The sequence below is a fragment of the Drosophila navojoa genome, chromosome 3 (assembly GCF_054131105.1).
Source record: "Drosophila navojoa isolate 15081-1374.11 chromosome 3, UAZ_NAV_1.0, whole genome shotgun sequence".
Lineage (NCBI taxonomy): Eukaryota > Metazoa > Arthropoda > Insecta > Diptera > Drosophilidae > Drosophila > Drosophila navojoa.
Genome location: NC_142891.1, coordinates 13,677,478 through 13,694,856, shown reverse-complemented (window position 1 = coordinate 13,694,856; position 17,379 = coordinate 13,677,478). Strand labels below are relative to the sequence as shown.

The 17,379-nt window shown below is 39.7% G+C and overlaps 3 protein-coding genes across 5 annotated transcripts in view; 1 reads left to right on the top strand and 2 right to left on the bottom strand.

Annotated features, from left to right (window-relative positions):
- Positions 1-1,591, bottom strand: part of jp (junctophilin) — a 30,840-nt gene extending 29,249 nt beyond the window's left edge. The window contains exon 1 of the mRNA XM_089256885.1: positions 1,349-1,591. The gene's annotated coding sequence lies outside the window, so the exon portion shown is untranslated. The remainder of the gene's footprint in view (positions 1-1,348) is intronic.
- A 2,288-nt stretch (positions 1,592-3,879) lies between these two features.
- brwl (brickwall) lies at positions 3,880-10,370 on the top strand. Of its 3 annotated transcripts, none has more exons than XM_018098546.3 (4): positions 3,880-4,220; positions 6,644-7,020; positions 8,197-8,249; positions 8,322-10,370. In XM_018098546.3, exons 2-4 carry the CDS (start codon positions 6,695-6,697, stop codon positions 9,329-9,331), a joined length of 1,389 nt encoding a protein of 462 aa, XP_017954035.1. In that variant the 5' UTR covers positions 3,880-4,220; positions 6,644-6,694; the 3' UTR covers positions 9,332-10,370. The 3 variants fall into 3 exon arrangements, with proteins under 3 accessions (XP_017954035.1, XP_017954036.1, XP_089113015.1); XM_018098547.3 differs by lacking the exon at positions 3,880-4,220 and adding an exon at positions 5,708-5,971; XM_089256889.1 differs by lacking the exon at positions 3,880-4,220 and having other exon boundaries at positions 6,504-7,020.
- Mtpalpha (monolysocardiolipin acyltransferase Mtpalpha) lies at positions 10,368-13,531 on the bottom strand. Its single transcript, XM_030384469.2, has 5 exons — positions 13,282-13,531; positions 12,267-13,021; positions 12,068-12,208; positions 11,230-11,999; positions 10,368-11,167 (listed from the first exon to the last, which is right to left on the bottom strand). Exons 1-5 carry the CDS (start codon positions 13,352-13,354, stop codon positions 10,531-10,533), a joined length of 2,376 nt encoding a protein of 791 aa, XP_030240329.1. The 5' UTR covers positions 13,355-13,531; the 3' UTR covers positions 10,368-10,530.
- Positions 13,532-17,379: the final 3,848 nt, after the last annotated feature.

Sequence of the window (17,379 nt, the reverse complement as noted above, 5' to 3'; positions counted from 1 at the left end):
TCTATATGCGTGTGTCTGAATGCCTGAGTGTGTGTGTGGGGGGGAATTTAAGGAGGCGTTTTGATAATGTTTAGCATTCATAGTTGCGGCTGTGTCGGCGTCAAACTCAATTTCTTCCTTGAAACATTGCTTGAATTTTTAAATATTTTAACTGACACATTGTGTATAAGGGAGTGAGAGTGTGCGCTTGGAATCCAAGATACAAAGTAACATATGATGTATACATACATATATCGGAATATGGCCAAGTGGATATACGGACTACGCCTTGAGAATATTGCTTACATGGCACTAAAGATAATAGCTTTAATTTTCTACATGGCTACTCTTGCTTTGGCTTACAAGAGTTACTACAAAAGCTATGAATAATAAATTTGAGTTATCATAAGAAGAGAAAACTAGACATATTGTCTACAAGTTTTAGATAAAATTTAATGTAATATAAAATATCTAAATTTTACTTTAAGTAATTTAACAAACTTGCTCAAGAGAAGACTGCTACTACAAAATCAGTCATAAATATATATATTTGTTTTAGTTATGTTTTCAATAAAATTAAGTTTTAAATCTTATTTTTGTATATAATAAACTCATATAAATACATACTAAGATTCATATACTATATACAAACATACTTTTATAGGTGCAATTCGTAGCTCTTTACTTCTTCAGCTGAGCTTTTACAAATCCTAACGCAATGTCAATTAAGGAAAAATAATGGAAAACAAAATATATACACTTCTAGCACTTGTCCATCTAAATTTCCGGTACGTGAACTAAACAGAATTAAGCTCAGAAAGCCAGAGAAACAGTTTGTCATGTTTAACCTTCGTGACGGACTTATTGGACCTTGAATTATAGATTAATTACAGTCGGAAACGAGAGCTATGCAGCGCTCTCGAGGGCGTCACAATGATGTTTTTACAATAAAACCCTGTTCAAGGACTCGCCTGGACACTGTCACATAGCCACACACACACACACACCCACGCACACGTACTTCTAAGCACACACTCATGCATTTAATATGTGCGCGTGTATGTGGCATCTACAGGTAGCCGCAGCAACGATGCCCCCAACAGCTTACTTCGATTTTCTAACGAAATCGAAACTCTACACTGCAAGAGAGCGTCAGCAGCCGAGTGAGCGAAAGAAATCAGAGAGCGCAAAGAAACGGTGAAAGAGAGGCAGACCAAGAGTGAGAGAGTGTAGGCAAAAGCGCTAAATGCGCTTTAGAATTGCATTCGAGTGAAGCTGCATCGGAATGGCATAGAAAGTATTTGTATGCTAGCAAAATTTACAGTTATTTTATCTATTCGTTTCATTGTTCTTTTTCGTTTATGCTTACGTTTTTGGGTTTGGTCTCCCGCTAGCTGGGCTGTATTACAAAATTTTCAGTTCAGCGTTGTTAATAATTCATGACAAATATTTAGATGCACACACACACGAACACGCACACGCACATGCTGACACACTCGCGTACACACAGCGCGTAACTGACACAGCAACAAGAAAATGCGTTGTGTGCTTTGAGGCGCCCGCAAGGACTAGCGCCACTCACGACTGTCCTTTGCCAACTGAAGGCTCGACACGAATGTTGTACAGCTTTAAAGCGGCGTCGAAATGGGATTGCACTTGAAGCTTCCACTGCTGACCAAGTTTCGACTTGGCTTCGGCTCGACCTGCCTCGGCTCGACTCGGTGATTCGGCTCGTGTCAGCTCGTGTCTGTGTCTGTGCATGTAGGCCAGAACAGAAACGAGCCTCCTTTTTATTGAATTTTTGCGCGCACGCATCAGCAGATAAGCTTTCAATGGCACCGCAAATGGTAGGAGTGTGCAAGGCGTGTAGTCTTTATACGGGGCGGGGGAGCTGGGCAAAGCTGAAGCGTATGCTTGCGGTAAATTGCAAGCCAGCCAAGTTGTAAACAAATCATTAAAGGGCGAACAGCAATTCGTTGGAATGATAAGCTCAGGTGAGCTTTTAAAAAGCTTTATTGCCTAAGGCCACAGGAGCAATTAAAATTATATGAAGTGTTAATTGATGTGATTTCAAAACGATAAGAATAAGTGAAAACCGATAAATGAGAACGAATTAATTCTCAATGTATGATTTTATAATAAATTCATTTTAGGAATTATATAAATGTTTTGCTATTGTTCACTTTAAAAATATGCTTGGTATTTTTCAAAATGTAAACTGTTTCTAATCTTGAAGCGCCCCCTGTTTCGTGAAAGCTTTTAAAAAGCTCAATTGCACCCTACAACACAATGTAAACAATTATTGTTTATGAAAAAAGCTTTCTGCCCCAGCTCATACGATTCGAAAAGCAACAATGATAACACAACTGAAGTCCGCTAACAGAGCAAGAAAAGCTTTTCACAACAACAACAACGACGCAAGAACATTTTGCGTGCTTTTGTTTTGTTTGCTTTAAATTTTGTTTATTCTGAGAGCTGTTGCTGCGCTGTGGCTGTTTCAAATGTTCGCTGAGAGTTAGAAACTCATTGTCGGTGGATGACAACTTACACATACAAACACGAAAACAAACGCTCACATATACACATACAACATCTACATTTCGCAGGGGAAGATGCACATTGGTGCAGGGCTGTTGACAACCGGAATCGAATCATATGTTATTGCTTGCATTCAGGTAACAATAATCGAAAAGAAGGCGATCACAAAGGCAATGAGTAACGGTAAATTACAAGCGAAAAAGAGTAGACATACATGTAGATCTGACTGATGTAGTATTTTAGTATTTGCATTTTGGTCTTAGTTATTTATTGTTAATAACAAATTAAAATAATTTAAAATTTTGAAATACTTAATAGAATATGTATATTTATAATACCCATATTCAAATTAATACCCAACACCGTTGGTTACCCATAATATCGATCAACATATTCACTAATATGCTGTTAACGCAATTCAATTATGTTTAGTGGGAACCGAGACCACAGTGAAGCACATTTTTGTTGTTTCTGTCGTCGTTGGCTTCGTCGTTTCTGCTTTGTGTTTCTGTCTCTTTGCATTTTGTAGCGCGCAGTTGCCGTTGCTCTGCTGCTGCTGTTGCTGCTGCTGTTTTGTCTCTGCCTCTGAGTGTATGAGTGTGTGAGTGTGCTCGTGTTTGTGTGTGTGTATTGTTTGTATTATTTGTTGTTCGCCAGCAACAACAACAATAAAAAGTTGTACTTTTGTTGTTGCCAGCTGTTGTCCGCTCGTGTGTGTGAGTGTATGTGTTGCTCGCTCTGTGTGCGAGAGAGAAAGAGAGCAGCGTTTTGTGCGTTGTTCTCTGTTTGCTGTTGTCGTCGCACAGTGGTACAATGTGTAGCAAAGCTGCTTAAATTTGTAATAGAACTATTGCATATGATAATAATATAATACTATAATACTATATACTATATACTATAATATTATTATTAAAATATTAGGAAGTTCCTTACATATACTAAGATATTGAGTTTATGCTTAGGCATTTTTATTTATACACATTTACAAACAGTATTACTTATGGTTGTTAATGAACTTCTTGAAATCAACATTTATTGGGTATGATAAAAAATTATTAGTATGGGAAGTAATAATATTACTAATAATAATAGTTGTGTAAAATTGTGGAATTTAATATTTGTGGTACATACTAATAATATCGATATTTTAGTGAGGATAAATAACATTACACTTTTAAAATATTAATATATGTAATTTTATACCAAATTATGAGAATCTATTTAATTTTTTGGGTTAATAACAAACAATAAATGCGAAAAATTGTTATCGTGCTATGCTAGCTGCGTACCACTGTACATCGCTGCCGCTGCTTGCCTGCTTCTGCTGCTGCTGCTGTTGCTGTTGTTTTTGTTGTTGCTCTGTTGTGTTCTACTGTAGCTGATAGATACCGAGTATCTGAGTGTGTTTAGTCGCTTTCGTCGCTTGAAACGTGAAACATACGACAACTGAAAACGAAATTAAAATTGCAACTTTTTGTACGTTACGTCAGTCCCCGTCGCTGTTGTTGTTACAGTCGCAGTCGCACTCGCAGTCCCTGCTGCAGTCATCAGCGCTGCTATCGTCGCCGTCGTAGCGGACAATTTTTGGCGCCGTTTTGTGTGCGCCGCGGAACTGGCTTAAAGAATAAGCGCGATTTGAATTTAGTAATTGGGTAAACGGTTTTTCAAAACAGCCCGGCCCGGACGCATATTGCACAGTACAGGTAAAATAAACAACATGTTCGAAACGTACATGTTTTCGAAACAATAATATAAAAACCACCCGAGCAACAACAACAACAACCATGCCTTGGCTAGATAAGCAACAACAATTCACCAACAAGAAAAATTCTATATGCCATAGTGTAACTGTTTGTGTGCCCATGTGTATGTGTGTGTTTGTGCCTTTTGTTGCTGCTGCTGCTGCTGCTGCTGATGCTATGCCTGTGTTGCTGTTGTTGTTGTCGCTGCTGCTGCTGTTGTTGTTCTATCTAACAAAGTTATTGCCTTTGCCTTCGCTGCTGCTGCTGCTATTGTCATGGGCAAAGGGGGCAGTGGTTTGTGGCAGAGGCTGCCGGGTATTTCTGCAAGTTTTGTGTGTGTTTTGTTAGCTTTAGAAATATTCTGTTGTTGTTGTTTTTTGTGTTTTCTTGTTTTGCACGTTGCTGTACTTTTTGTGTGCTGCTGCTGTTGTTGCTGTGTTGCTATACAAATATACATACATACATATATAGTCATAAACGTACATATGTATGTACAATACACACAATAAACATTCGACCACGTAGGTACATACAAATGTTCATATGTATGTATGTACATACATACAGTTATTTGTCTTCACAAATGTGTGTACACAACTAACGTACGTATTTTATGTTAATAGACAAATCACAATTAATATTGCCAGCTAGTTTATTGTCTGCCCCTCTACTTGTCATACTATAACAACAACAACAACACCGCTACAATAATAACCATTGCGCAGGCGGTACAACAACAACAACGAAAATTCAGCAAGCAGCAGCAGCAGAAACTACAACAACAAACTTGCTGCTGCTGCTCTGTCTCTGTCTCTGCTGCTGCTGCTGCGTCAGCGACGCTGGCAACTGTTAAAGGCGAACAAACAAAACTAACGAAAACAACAAAAACAAATGACGAATAATACAGAACATACGACAACGACAGCGACAGCAGCAGAAGCAGCAATGGCAATAACAAAAGCAACGTCAACAGCAACAACAACTACAGCAACAGCAACAACAACAATAGCAATAGCAACGATAACAACAACAGCCAGAACAGAAACACGCGCGCAGCGTAGCAGATGATAATGAAGTTGGCAATGTTGATAATAATGATGACGACAAAAACAACATAACAACCGTGCCACAGTGGGCCGAATATCCCCCCTATTTATAGCACAACAAAACTTGTGCAAATATAACAAATTCTAAGTAATTTAATTAGCGCCTATTAAAATTAGTTTTTCATAGAAAATATGATATGTATATATGTATGTATATACATAAATGATAATAGAAATAACTGTATGCATAGCCAGCTAATCAAGTTGGTTTGTTTAGTTTTTGGCATAATTATTTATTATTCATATTCACTTTTCGACAACACATTTCATGCTCGTAGCCCACTGTGCGCACGTTGTTTGTGTGCGAAACTGGTGGGCTTAGCGCAAGGTGCTGAAAGTGGCGGGAAAATTTGTTAAAGATTTTAGCGACAGCCGCAACGGAGAGCAAGAGAGACCTACAGACAGACAGGCAGAGTGTGAGAGTGAGCGGGATTTATGAAGACTGAGACAGAGAGAGAGAGAGAGAGAGCGAGAGAGAGCGGTGGCCCAGAGCTGAGTGGGTTGATTAGAATCAAAACAGGTAGTCGCAACAAGCAGTTGCAATAACAGTTAGTGGCAGAGGGGGGAGGGACGGTCAGTCAGTCGAAGCATTAAACGAATCATTTGGTGAGTGAATCGGAATTGCTGTGAATACATTAACTCAAAAGCCGACGGAGCTGTTATCAAAACAGCGTAAATAGATGCATGTGTGTGTGTGAGTCTGTTTTTTGTATGGCGAAAAGAATGGCAAAAATTTGTTACAATAATGAAAAAAAAAGAGTGTGTAGAGTGCCGAATTGCCTGTTATTCTTGTTATTTCCTTTATGGCTGTTGTTATTGTGGCTATAATAATGCTAAAAGCAAACAATGTTGCTCATGTTGTTGTCGTCGTCGTCGACCACAAATGTCACGAAACTGCTTTGAAAAACACAACAGCGACAGCAACAACAGCGTCCAGTGTTTTATTAGATTTCACAAAATACACAGAGTTATGACGACAGCAACAGCAACAACAAAATACCAATTGCAAAAAGCTCACTGACGTCTGCTGCTGCTGCTGCTGTTGTTGTTGTTGCTGAGACAGCAGCAACACCAACACATATGCAAGCCAAAAGCACTTTGAGACAGAGCACCCAATCGCATTGAGTAAACGTTTCTCTTGTTCTGACTGTTAGCAACAACAACAACAGTTGCAGTTGCTGTTGTTATCAGCATGGCTGACAGCGGCAGCAACAACAGCAGCAGCGAGCGCATTGCAACATTAAACAGCAAACTGATTGCACATTCTGTAATTAACAGACTGCAACAATAAACAAGGCAACAACAACAACAACAACGAGTGGAACGAATATGACCACCTCAACGCCCAGCAGCACCACCACCGCCAGCAACAACACCAGCACCAGCAGCAATACCAGTAACAACAACAACAACAACAGCAGCTACAACAACAACGATAACAACAATCGACAGGGGGACAGCGAGCGTGCAACATCGGCAACAGCAACGGCAACGGCAACTTTGTACAACAGCAACAGCCCGAGTGCAACATCAGCAGCCATAGGATCAACAAATCGTGTCATGCAAGCGGACGAGGATTTCAACATACGATTCGTTAATTTGGTACGCACGCACCGCTGTCTGTACGACAAGAAAGTGCCGGAGTATCGCAACAGGTGAGTGAGCGATGGGAGCGTGAGGCGATTAATTGATATTGGACTCAGCAAATTGATTAACTTGGCTAATGACATGTTAATGATGTAACGTCGAGTAAGAAGTAAATTTGGTAGAAAATTATATGTAGACAGAGATGATAAACTGAGACGATTAGTCAGTTAATAGTAATAGAATCTGTAAATTGCAGAAGATAAGGGAGTGAGTCGATCAATTGGCTTTAGAGTAATTGAATAAGTCCGAAAACTTAGGCAAAGATGATGAATAATATATATGTGATTAGTTACTTAATTGCTTAAAATCAAGAGTAAGAAAAACATTTTTGCAATGGGTGAGTCGCCAAATTAATATGGATATTGCACAATGATTATATAGTACTATTATACTGAACAATCGTATAAGATGAAAATTAGCAAAGTTCAGATATATTGCATTAGTGATGAGAACGTGACTCTCTTCCGAATAATGACTAATTGCATACTAATATGTGTAGTTACGCGATAAGGATCCATCCAGGATTAAAGATCTGTAGAATTAGAGGTGGGAGAGAGAGTCTGTGATGAATTTGTTGATTTTAATTGAGCTGAGAGCAAGTCGTGCTCGAACAACAACAACAATAGTAGTGTAGGAGCGAGAGTCAATGTCTTGTATTAATAATGAATTTGTTGATTTTAATTGAGCTGGGAGCAAGTCGTGCTCGAACAACGACATTTTGTGCGCAAGACATATAATTATTAACGATTCGTAAAAGATGACTAATAGGTGGAAGATCTTTAATTCAATGAGAGTGTAGTCTTAAGGAAGAATCCATCATATTAGATCTATAAAGTCTGCTAATGCTGAAGAGTCAAATAACAAAAGGAATATAAATAGTAGTCTAGGAAAAATATAGGATAAGTTTATTCTTACTTGTCTTTTTTCGTATGCCAATTTATTTTGGGTTCTACCTCATGAAACCCTCGTCTGTTCACTGTAACGATAAGTTGGAGTAGAAATAGGTGTTATTAGAGTAGAGTGATAGATTATGATAATAATTTAATTGAAAACTAAAGTTTCAATAGATTTGTATACATCTTTTAATACTTTGTACCTTCCTCCTTATCCACCTTCTCCTTTCTTCCCGACTCATCAATGTGATGTGATATCTCTAATAGTTTCAACAACTCTTGACTTTGCAGAGACAACCAGGAGAAGGCCTGGGCGCTGATATCAAAGGAGACACGCGAGAGCGGTATGTTTGTCTTTAACATACCCATTATATCCGATTCTATATATATGCACATTTATCTCACCCCCACCGCAGTGATACACTGCAAGGAACGATGGAGGAATCTGCGTGCCTGCCTCTCGCGCTATATCAAACAGCAGAGCGGCTCGGAGCCGCAGCACAAACCCTATTATCTGACCGAGCATATGGCCTTCCTGCTGCCCTTCCTCAAGTCCACGCGTAACTCGTTGGATGGCAATGCGAGCTTGGCTAGCCTCTATCAGTTCTCGCAGCAGCACTTGCACCTGCAGCAGCAGCATCAGCATCAGCAGGAGCATTTGTACTGCAACAACAACAACAATAACAATATTGCTCTCAATGGGTCACTGGAGCTGAAGCAGTCGCTGTCGGAGAACGACGATGAGGAGACGATCGATGCTTTTGATCCAGCCATAGCCGCAACGTTGGGCCTCCAGCGCGCTGCACCCACTCCCGGCTCCAATGTGTTGGCCGCTCCCAGCTCGCCGGCGCATAGCGAGACGGCGAGCGCGAATAGCCTACAGAACTTCATACCCGACGTGCAGCTGGCAGAGTCTGGGCAGGATCTGATATACAACGATGCAGCCTCCACGCCGCTGCACCATCAGCTGCAGCACGCCCACAACCATATGCTCCACCATCATCACATGCAACAGCAGCAGCAACAGCAGGTGGCGCACTTCGAGCCCAGCAGCGCGAAGCGCATCAAAACCGAATGCGATGCGACGGGCAGCGGCGTCGCTTACTTTGGCGGACTCAGTGCTACGGAGCACACGGACATGGAGTTCTTCCGTAGCATTCTGCCTGACATTGCGGCACTGACGCCGCAGCAGCGACGCAAATTCAAAATTGGCATACTAGAACTAATCGATGAGGTTGTGGAGCGCTATCCATCGCAGGAGCGATTGAACGGTGCTGTTCCTAATGGCAACGGCAGCGGCAGCTCTGCTGCTCCCGGTGGTGCTGGTGTTGGTGGCGGCGGGGGTGGTGCTGGTTCAGCTGGCAACAGCACAGCGGGGCGATACCAGCGCCGCAATTCAGGTCGGGAATACAAGTTTAAGATCTAAGCACTTTATATAATTTTAGATGTTTAGTTAGATAATCTTGAACTAATTGATGCTGAGAGCTGAGAAGCTGAAGATGCGAGAAGCTAATTAACTGATAAACAAATAATTGAAACATGCCATAAACATTTATGATTGAAACTCAGTGAATATAAGAGACAAGTTTCGATGCAGTTGATAATACTTAGATTGAGAGAGCTTAAGAGTCTTATAAAATGCATTTCTTTTACAAACACATATTTTTTAATAGGGCATATCAATTCGAATTATTTTAAACTAAATTATTATTTAAATTTACTATTCAATTCGAATTTTATATTTTTTCTTAGACAACTTCTTTGTTCATTCAAATATAATTATTATTTAGCTATAATAGGTCTTAAATGTATCTTCAAATTACTTCATATGAATTTTTTCATAATTTTACATTTTCAACTTTTTGTTTTGTAAATTATATTTGTAGTAATTCCTTGAAATTTTTGTCGTAAGTTTTTATTTGAAATTCAATATTAATTTTTTTGTATTTATTTATTTTTTTACTCTATTTAAGAAGGGATTATTTGTAGAACCCTTTTTCACAGCATTATTTATTTAATTTTGCAAAGTATTTTAGGCATCTCAATCTCAATTATTTTCTCTGAAATTCAATCTGCAATTTGTTTTACAAAATTTTTGACATTAACTTAAAATGGTTTTTCCTATTGTCTGATTAAGTCTCTGTTAAATTGATCAACAGTTTCAGCATCGCAGCTCTTCAGCCCTTCGATGTTCGGTGTCCAAGTGTCGTGTGCTCAATGTGCTAGTTGTAGATATTAATGAACTTAGTTGTGGCAGCTGTTGGCTGCTGCAGCGCTAATTGTTGTGTTTATCTAGGAAATATTGAATAGGATAAGCCGCTTTGTATATAGAAATGGATGTTTTGTTATAGTACGTATTTAGGCTAAGCTATATAGAATTGATGTACAAATTCGTTGCAGTTTAGACTAAGGCGAGAGATTCCTCAACTCGTGTCAAAGAAATAAATCAGTGTATGAAAATATTACATGATATAGTTGTTTTATTATAAAGCTTCAGAACATCAACATGGGGCGGCAGCTGGCAACTGCTGCATAAATTTCATAGTGAGAAATGCATTCGAAATAACGCTATATAATTCATAATTCTCTTTAAAGCTAAATATCGTTTTTTTGGGTTGTCGTCGCTTACAACTTCGAAGCGTTAGTCTTGGGATAGAATTTCTTGGATGGATCCTTGGCCATGTCGATCAGTGTTTGGGCTGGCTTGAAGGGAGCACCGTACAGCTCGGCGTAGGACTGCATTTTGCTGGCTAGCTTGCCGGCACCGTACTGATCCACCCAGCGGAAGGGGCCGCCCGTAAATGGTGGGAAGCCCAGTCCGAAGACTGCACCCACATCGCCTTCCAGTGGACTGTCGAGGATCTTCTCCTCCAGGCAGAGCACAGCTTCGTTGACGAAGCGCGAGACCATGCGCAATGTCAAGTCCTCGGGAGTATTGGCGCCCTTGGACACCAGCGAATACTTCTGCTTCACAATCTCCAGGGCTTCAGTGTTCACTGGACGGCTGCCCTTGCTTTGGCCATCGTACAAGAAAATGCCTTTGCCGGACTTGCGGCCCAAGAATCCTGCCAAGACCAGATCCTGCATGACTTCCAAGTTGCCGCCACTGAAGCGCTCTCCGAATGATTTGGCCAAATCCACGGCAATGTGGGAGCCCACATCAATGCCAACCTCATCGGCCAATGTGGCAGCGCCCACAGGGAAGCCGAACTTCTTAGTTAATTGATCCAATTCCTTGGCATCCACGCCCTCTTGCAGCAGTCTTAGTAAGAGAAAATTGACATATTTGTTTGCTAGGTACAGGAAGGATTCAGGGATTCTCACCTTATGGCTTCGGACAACATGGTGGCCAAAATGCGCGTGGTATAGAAGCCGGGACCGTCTCCCACGGTGATCACAACTTTGCCCTGTTTGAGGCCGACGGCAACAGCCTGAGCTACGGTGTCCTTGGAGGTGCCTGGATGTGTAATGATCTCCAGCAGCTGCATCTTGTCCACGGGCGAGAAATAATGCATGCCAACCACTTTATCGGGACGTGAGCTGCCCGCAGCAATCTTTGTTATGGGAATGGCGCTGGTGTTGGTAGCAATGACGCAGTGCTCCGGCACCACAGCCTCCAGCTCCTTGATCACACGATGCTTGATTTTGATGTCCTCAAATACAGCCTCGATCACAATGTCGGCAGTCTTGAAGTCATTGTAGTTAAGTGTGGGCAGCAGATTCGCCAGCGTCTGGTCGCGTTCCAGAGCCGTGATGCGCTTGCGCTTAACAGCCGTTTCCAGGCCTTTCTGCACTTGCCCGATGCCGCGTGCCAGACCCGCATCGGTCGCGTCTTTCATCACCACATTGTAGCCCTTATCCACAGAGACCTGCACGATGCCTGCACCCATGAGACCAGCGCCCAGCACACCCAAAGTCTTGACGGAGCGCTGGGGCTTACCGAACCGATTCTTCTTGCACTCGGTCTGGCCGCGGAATAGAGCGATCAGACCCTTCGACTCGGGTGTGGCCGAGAGTTCACCAAAGCCCTTACGCTCCGCCTCGTAGCCAGCATCGGTGCCCTTGTCCACACCAGTGCGAATCACATCCAGAATCTACAGAGCAGAGCAGAGCAAATCATGAGAATCTGTGCAAGTGGCGAGCAAATTTGCAGCCCGTTTACCTTCAGGGGAGCAGGATAGAGTCCACCAGAAGCCTTCATCACCTGCTTGCGCGCTGTATCAAAGATTTTGTTCTTCACAAAGTCTGTGTCCATGACGAGCGCTTGCAGCTTGTTGACCAAGCCAGATTTCTCGCGATTGACCTGGGGGACAACCACAGTATTTCATCTTGTATTTTGATAACAATATTAACAGCCTTACGCGCAGTTTTCCGCTGGCCAAGTCGTTGGCCACTTGAATGGCCGTCTTTTCCAGATAATCCATGGTGTTCTGTTCGGCGGGCTGCAGTCCGGGGCCAATGGGATCGACCAGCAGGTCGACAATGCCCAAGCGCTTGGCGCGATCGGCACGCACCTGTTTGCCGGTCAGCTCCAAGTCCAGGGCTGTGGGCACGGATGTCAGCCTGGGCAGGCGCACAGTGCCGCCGCCGCCGGGCAGCAGACCCAGCATGACCTCCGGCAGACCCAGTTTCGTCTTGTTATCCTTGGTTGCAATGCGATAGTGGCAGGCCAGCGCCAGCTCTAATCCTCCGCCCAGGCAGACGCCGCTGATGGCGGCCACAACGGGCTTGCGACTGCGCTCCAGGCGCTCAAACATCAGTTGGGCGCCGTGCGAGATGAGAGTTGCCTCCTCGGCCGTCTGGCACGCCTCCAGCATGCCGATATCGGCGCCGGCTATAAAGCAGCCCGGCTTGCCCGATATGAGCACGGCCGAGTTGACCGAGGGATTTGTCTCCAGCTCTTTAATCACACGCTCGAACTCATCGCTCACCTCGCTGCCCAGGGAGTTGACCTTGGCATCGGGCGAGTCGAACCTAATAACGAGCACTCCATTCACGACCTTCGTGTGCAGATGCTTATTGGAAGCGGTAGCAGCGGGGGCGGCAGCCGGCGCGATCTTCGGGGCTGGGTTTGTGGACATTAGGCGACGATGTAACTGCACTGATGCCGGGTACACTGGGAGTGAATAATGAATGTTAACATAGTTATCACTAAATCATATTTTATACACAGGTCCAGCATTTTCGCTATCTCTAACGGCAATAGTACAAAGTTCAAAGTCCAATTTTCAGATTGCTAATATCTCAAATATCAAAAAGGCTATAAATGTATTTCTTTATCTGTAATATATAAATATGTGTCGAGTATTGTTTTCTATCTGCATTTATCGTTCGATACGGAGTTATTATTAGTTAAAGTTATCATTGTTTAATTACCTCTGGAGCATTTATGGTGCAGCAATTGTTGTCGAGTTATTTGACCAATTGCACACAGAATTCGCGACGACATGTTTACACTGATTTGGCTCTGCACAGTTCGTTGTAAATATTATAAGTTATTATAAATAGTATTCGTATGCACTTTCAGCTTGAAAATTAAATTTACTAAAATAAAAAATTGTATAAAAACTTGTGCCGACTTGTTGCACACTGCAAGCACCGACAACGTAAGCGAAACTATCGATGACAGGAATCGGCCAGCCGCCACATTTCGTAAATGGCACAAGAGTGGTATAAATGACAGCTAGATGGCGCTTCATAAATGCACTTGGCTGCAGCAGTCTGACCAATGCAATTCGAGTGCAGAAAAGTATGCAATCATGTATATATAGTAGTTTAACAGTTGTATTCGTATTTATCCAGATGCAGACACAGTCCTTGGTTTTACAGATTGTCTATTAATGATTAAAATCTTTCTAGTTTGATTTAGTGAAGTAATTATAGTGACACGCTTCATAACTGAAGGAGTAAAGCTGCGTGCTTTAATTTATCGGTAGATGGCGCCATCTAATTAATCAAATGTAACAGGTTTTTAAATTAATTTGTATATAATTAAAAATGCTACTACAAAATGCAAAAATATGTTTATACAATTAAATTGAGTGTTTAACAACTAAATATTTAATTATATTGTTGATAATAATAAATAAAGAGCACCCAATTTAAGAATTAGCTTAATTCTGGCCTTGATTTGTAAATACTTCCTATGTGACGGCTCACAGCTTTGTATTAATTTCTTATGTTTCCATGTTATATTCAACATTCCACACTATAATCAGTGAACTTTAACTAATTGATATATGTTCGTCATGATCAGCCCGCTGATCTTGTAGGGTCGTTGAGGCCAGCATCATTTTGGTTGATTTTTGTATGTCAAATACTCAAGTGTGACTTCTCGGCTGTGGCTTTTGACACATCCTGTCCATCAGAAAACACTCGGGCAATCCAGCTGCAGGAATGCAAAAAAACGATTAACTATTTAATTTATGATACGTGGCAAAAGCTGTGCGCATTCAACGTCAACTGTTGCGACAATAAAAACCCACAACAATGTGCCGAAATGTTCATCCAAAACTATTTAACGTGCCCACTTCAAAAGGACACGCCACAAAGAGAACAAACGCCTTGGCGCAAATGAGGCGCGCTTAATGTGCGGTTGAATGAGTCCTGGACGCATGCGCAGAGCGCTGACCCAAGCGATGCGGCCGAGTGTCATGCATGTCCCTCAAATTGTGTCACGGGGTGGGTCAGCGTGGAAATCGCCGCGAAAACAATAGAACAAAGAAGTAGTTGCCCAGAGAAGATTTTTCTTGCTAAAAAGAAGAGAGAATATTTAGTTTTAGATTGAAATTTTTTATATTGGATATTACAATTTTATTTGATACTTTTTATATGAATTATGTAAAAAATTGATTAGTTAGGCGAATGAGAAAAGCATATAATGGAAATGATTAAATAGAACAAAAAATATATATACATATATAATAAAACCTGTATACAAAAAATAAAACTTATTTTACTGATAACAAATTTCAGTTTGCATTACGAATTTCAAGGGGTTTGTGTAAATTTTAAGATGTAGATTATTATTCTAGTGGCATGAATACTACGAATTACCGAAGGTCGCAGAACTTATAGAATTGGTGAATTATTGATTTTTTTCAAGGGAACGGCAGCTCTTACGAATTATTGCGAAATTCGATTTAGTGAAAGTGCAAATTGTTGCAAATTTATTATTAAATCTTATATTATTTGGCTCTAATCAATACAAAGCTATTCTAAACAATATAAAATTCTGATGAATATATATAATATAATCACGATGTATGTATGTGTGTTTATTATGATTTGCCGAATTTCAAGTCGAATATTTAAGCAAAAATATAACGAAATTTGTTGTTATTATTATTTTATACTTAAATATTCAGTATTTCAGCATAAATAAAAAACATATAAAACTAAAGTCATTCAACGGAATTTTTTTTTATAATTAGATTATTATTTGTTTAAAATTATTGTTTTTTTTTTTAATTTATGCTGTATTTTTTAAATAATCAAAGAAGCACTAGATTAAATAATATTTTAACTTTTTTTTGGCTGTCAAAAAATTCTATAATTAAATATAAAAAAGGATGTTCGCAAAACATTCAAGAAAAAATAATAATATTTAAGCAAAATTTAAAAATATTCCACCCAAGTTTTTTTTTTATAAGATTATTATTTTATTATTATATTATTATAAATTATAAAATAAATTATTTTACTTATAATAATTAAATTTAATGTTTTTGGGACTACTCACACTAGCATAAATTTTATAATATACATACGTACAAAATTCAGTTACATTGATGCAATATGCTCTCCCCTGATGTGTTGTTACCCGTCCAAATGCCACTCTATATAAAGATATAAACACCTAAACACACTCTTGATTAATATTTGATAAACCAGTAATCCCTAAATGATTTTTTATGCACAATTAAAGGAGCAGTCAGAAGTGCTCAACTATTTTAAATCCACTTTTTGTAATAGTTTTTTTTTTATGCTAAGCTGATTATAAATAATTGAAAGTAAAATGGAATAAAATGGTATAAAGAAAAAAAAAAACGTATGTTGCTCGAAAGGGTTTCCCAGGAGCGCGACCCTAATGAGGGTTTGAGGTTGCGACCATAAACAAAACGCCCATTAGTTGTCATGTTGAGCGTGTGCGCGACTCCCGACGCGTGCGTCCTTCAAGGATATTCGCGGATTGTAAACGAGGCGGGGCCGGGGCGCGTTGGGGTGGTGGGCAATCGAGATGACTTTGTTTCACTCGATATTTGCATACATAATTCAAGTTCAGATGGCAGACAACCCTCGAGTGCAAATGAAAACATTTATAATGTTTTGATTTCATTTTATGTTAATTTCCCCACCATAAATCAAACAACAGCGTGTGCTTCCTGTCTTCCTGCGTATTTGTCCGTGTTTTGTTTGATTAGACCCTAAAGAAATCATATTTATATACATATATATATATATATATATGTATATAGCACCCAGTTGTATGCAAATGCGTTGACTGACTTTGTTCCATTTGTGTTATCCTCAGCTGAGCCGTATGCAAATTAGCTTGCCTTGATCCTTTCGCTGCCTTTTGTAATTCAATATTCGCGCGAAGCCGAGCGCAGATTTGCCGTAAATGATCTATTCGCACATTTCAACCAATTTCGGGGTGGAGGCTGTGCGAATTTGCCAAAGCTAATTCAATATGCCGGGTAACAGCCACACAGAGCCAGCCAATTTGCTAATGGGCATTCGCAAATAATTAAGTCGCTGAGCGAAATGTTGAAGGTTTTATTGAAATGAAAATAATATTTAAATTTGTAGGGTTATCGATGAAAATTGAAATATACATTAGAATCAATTAGCTTTGGGAAATATTTATTATTATTATTATTATTATTATTTAATTGTTATCAAAAATGAATTATGAATAAAAATTTTTTGTTAAGCCAGAGAAAGGTCCTTAGGCATGGGAACTATTTATAAAATATAAAATTATTTTAAATATATAAAATTGCTATACCTGTGAAATTAATATTAAAATGAAATGAATATGAGATATTTTTAAAATTTGAGATATTTTTTTAAATATATAGTTATAATGGTAATAATAATAATAATATAATTTAGTTGTCGCTTTAACTGAATTCGCAGTATGTATTCTATGTAAAAGCCAATAAAAAATAAAAAAGCTTTCCCTAATTATGTAATACTAATCTTAACACTCGGCAAAGTTTTACTTTCTGAAAGCATAGATCGCATCTATTTCTAGTACACAGCAACAGTTGAGAATGTTGTAAAACTCAAACTGCTTTGCTGTTTGAAAGGTTTAAGGAATACTTCATTTCACTTTGGGCAATGACAAAAGTAACACGACAACGCCTAGCACATTTTGCATTTAACTGAAAACTATTTAGTTTTTTTTTTTTACATACACCATTTTTTACATATATATAAATAAAAAAAAAAATTTAATATATCATTTAT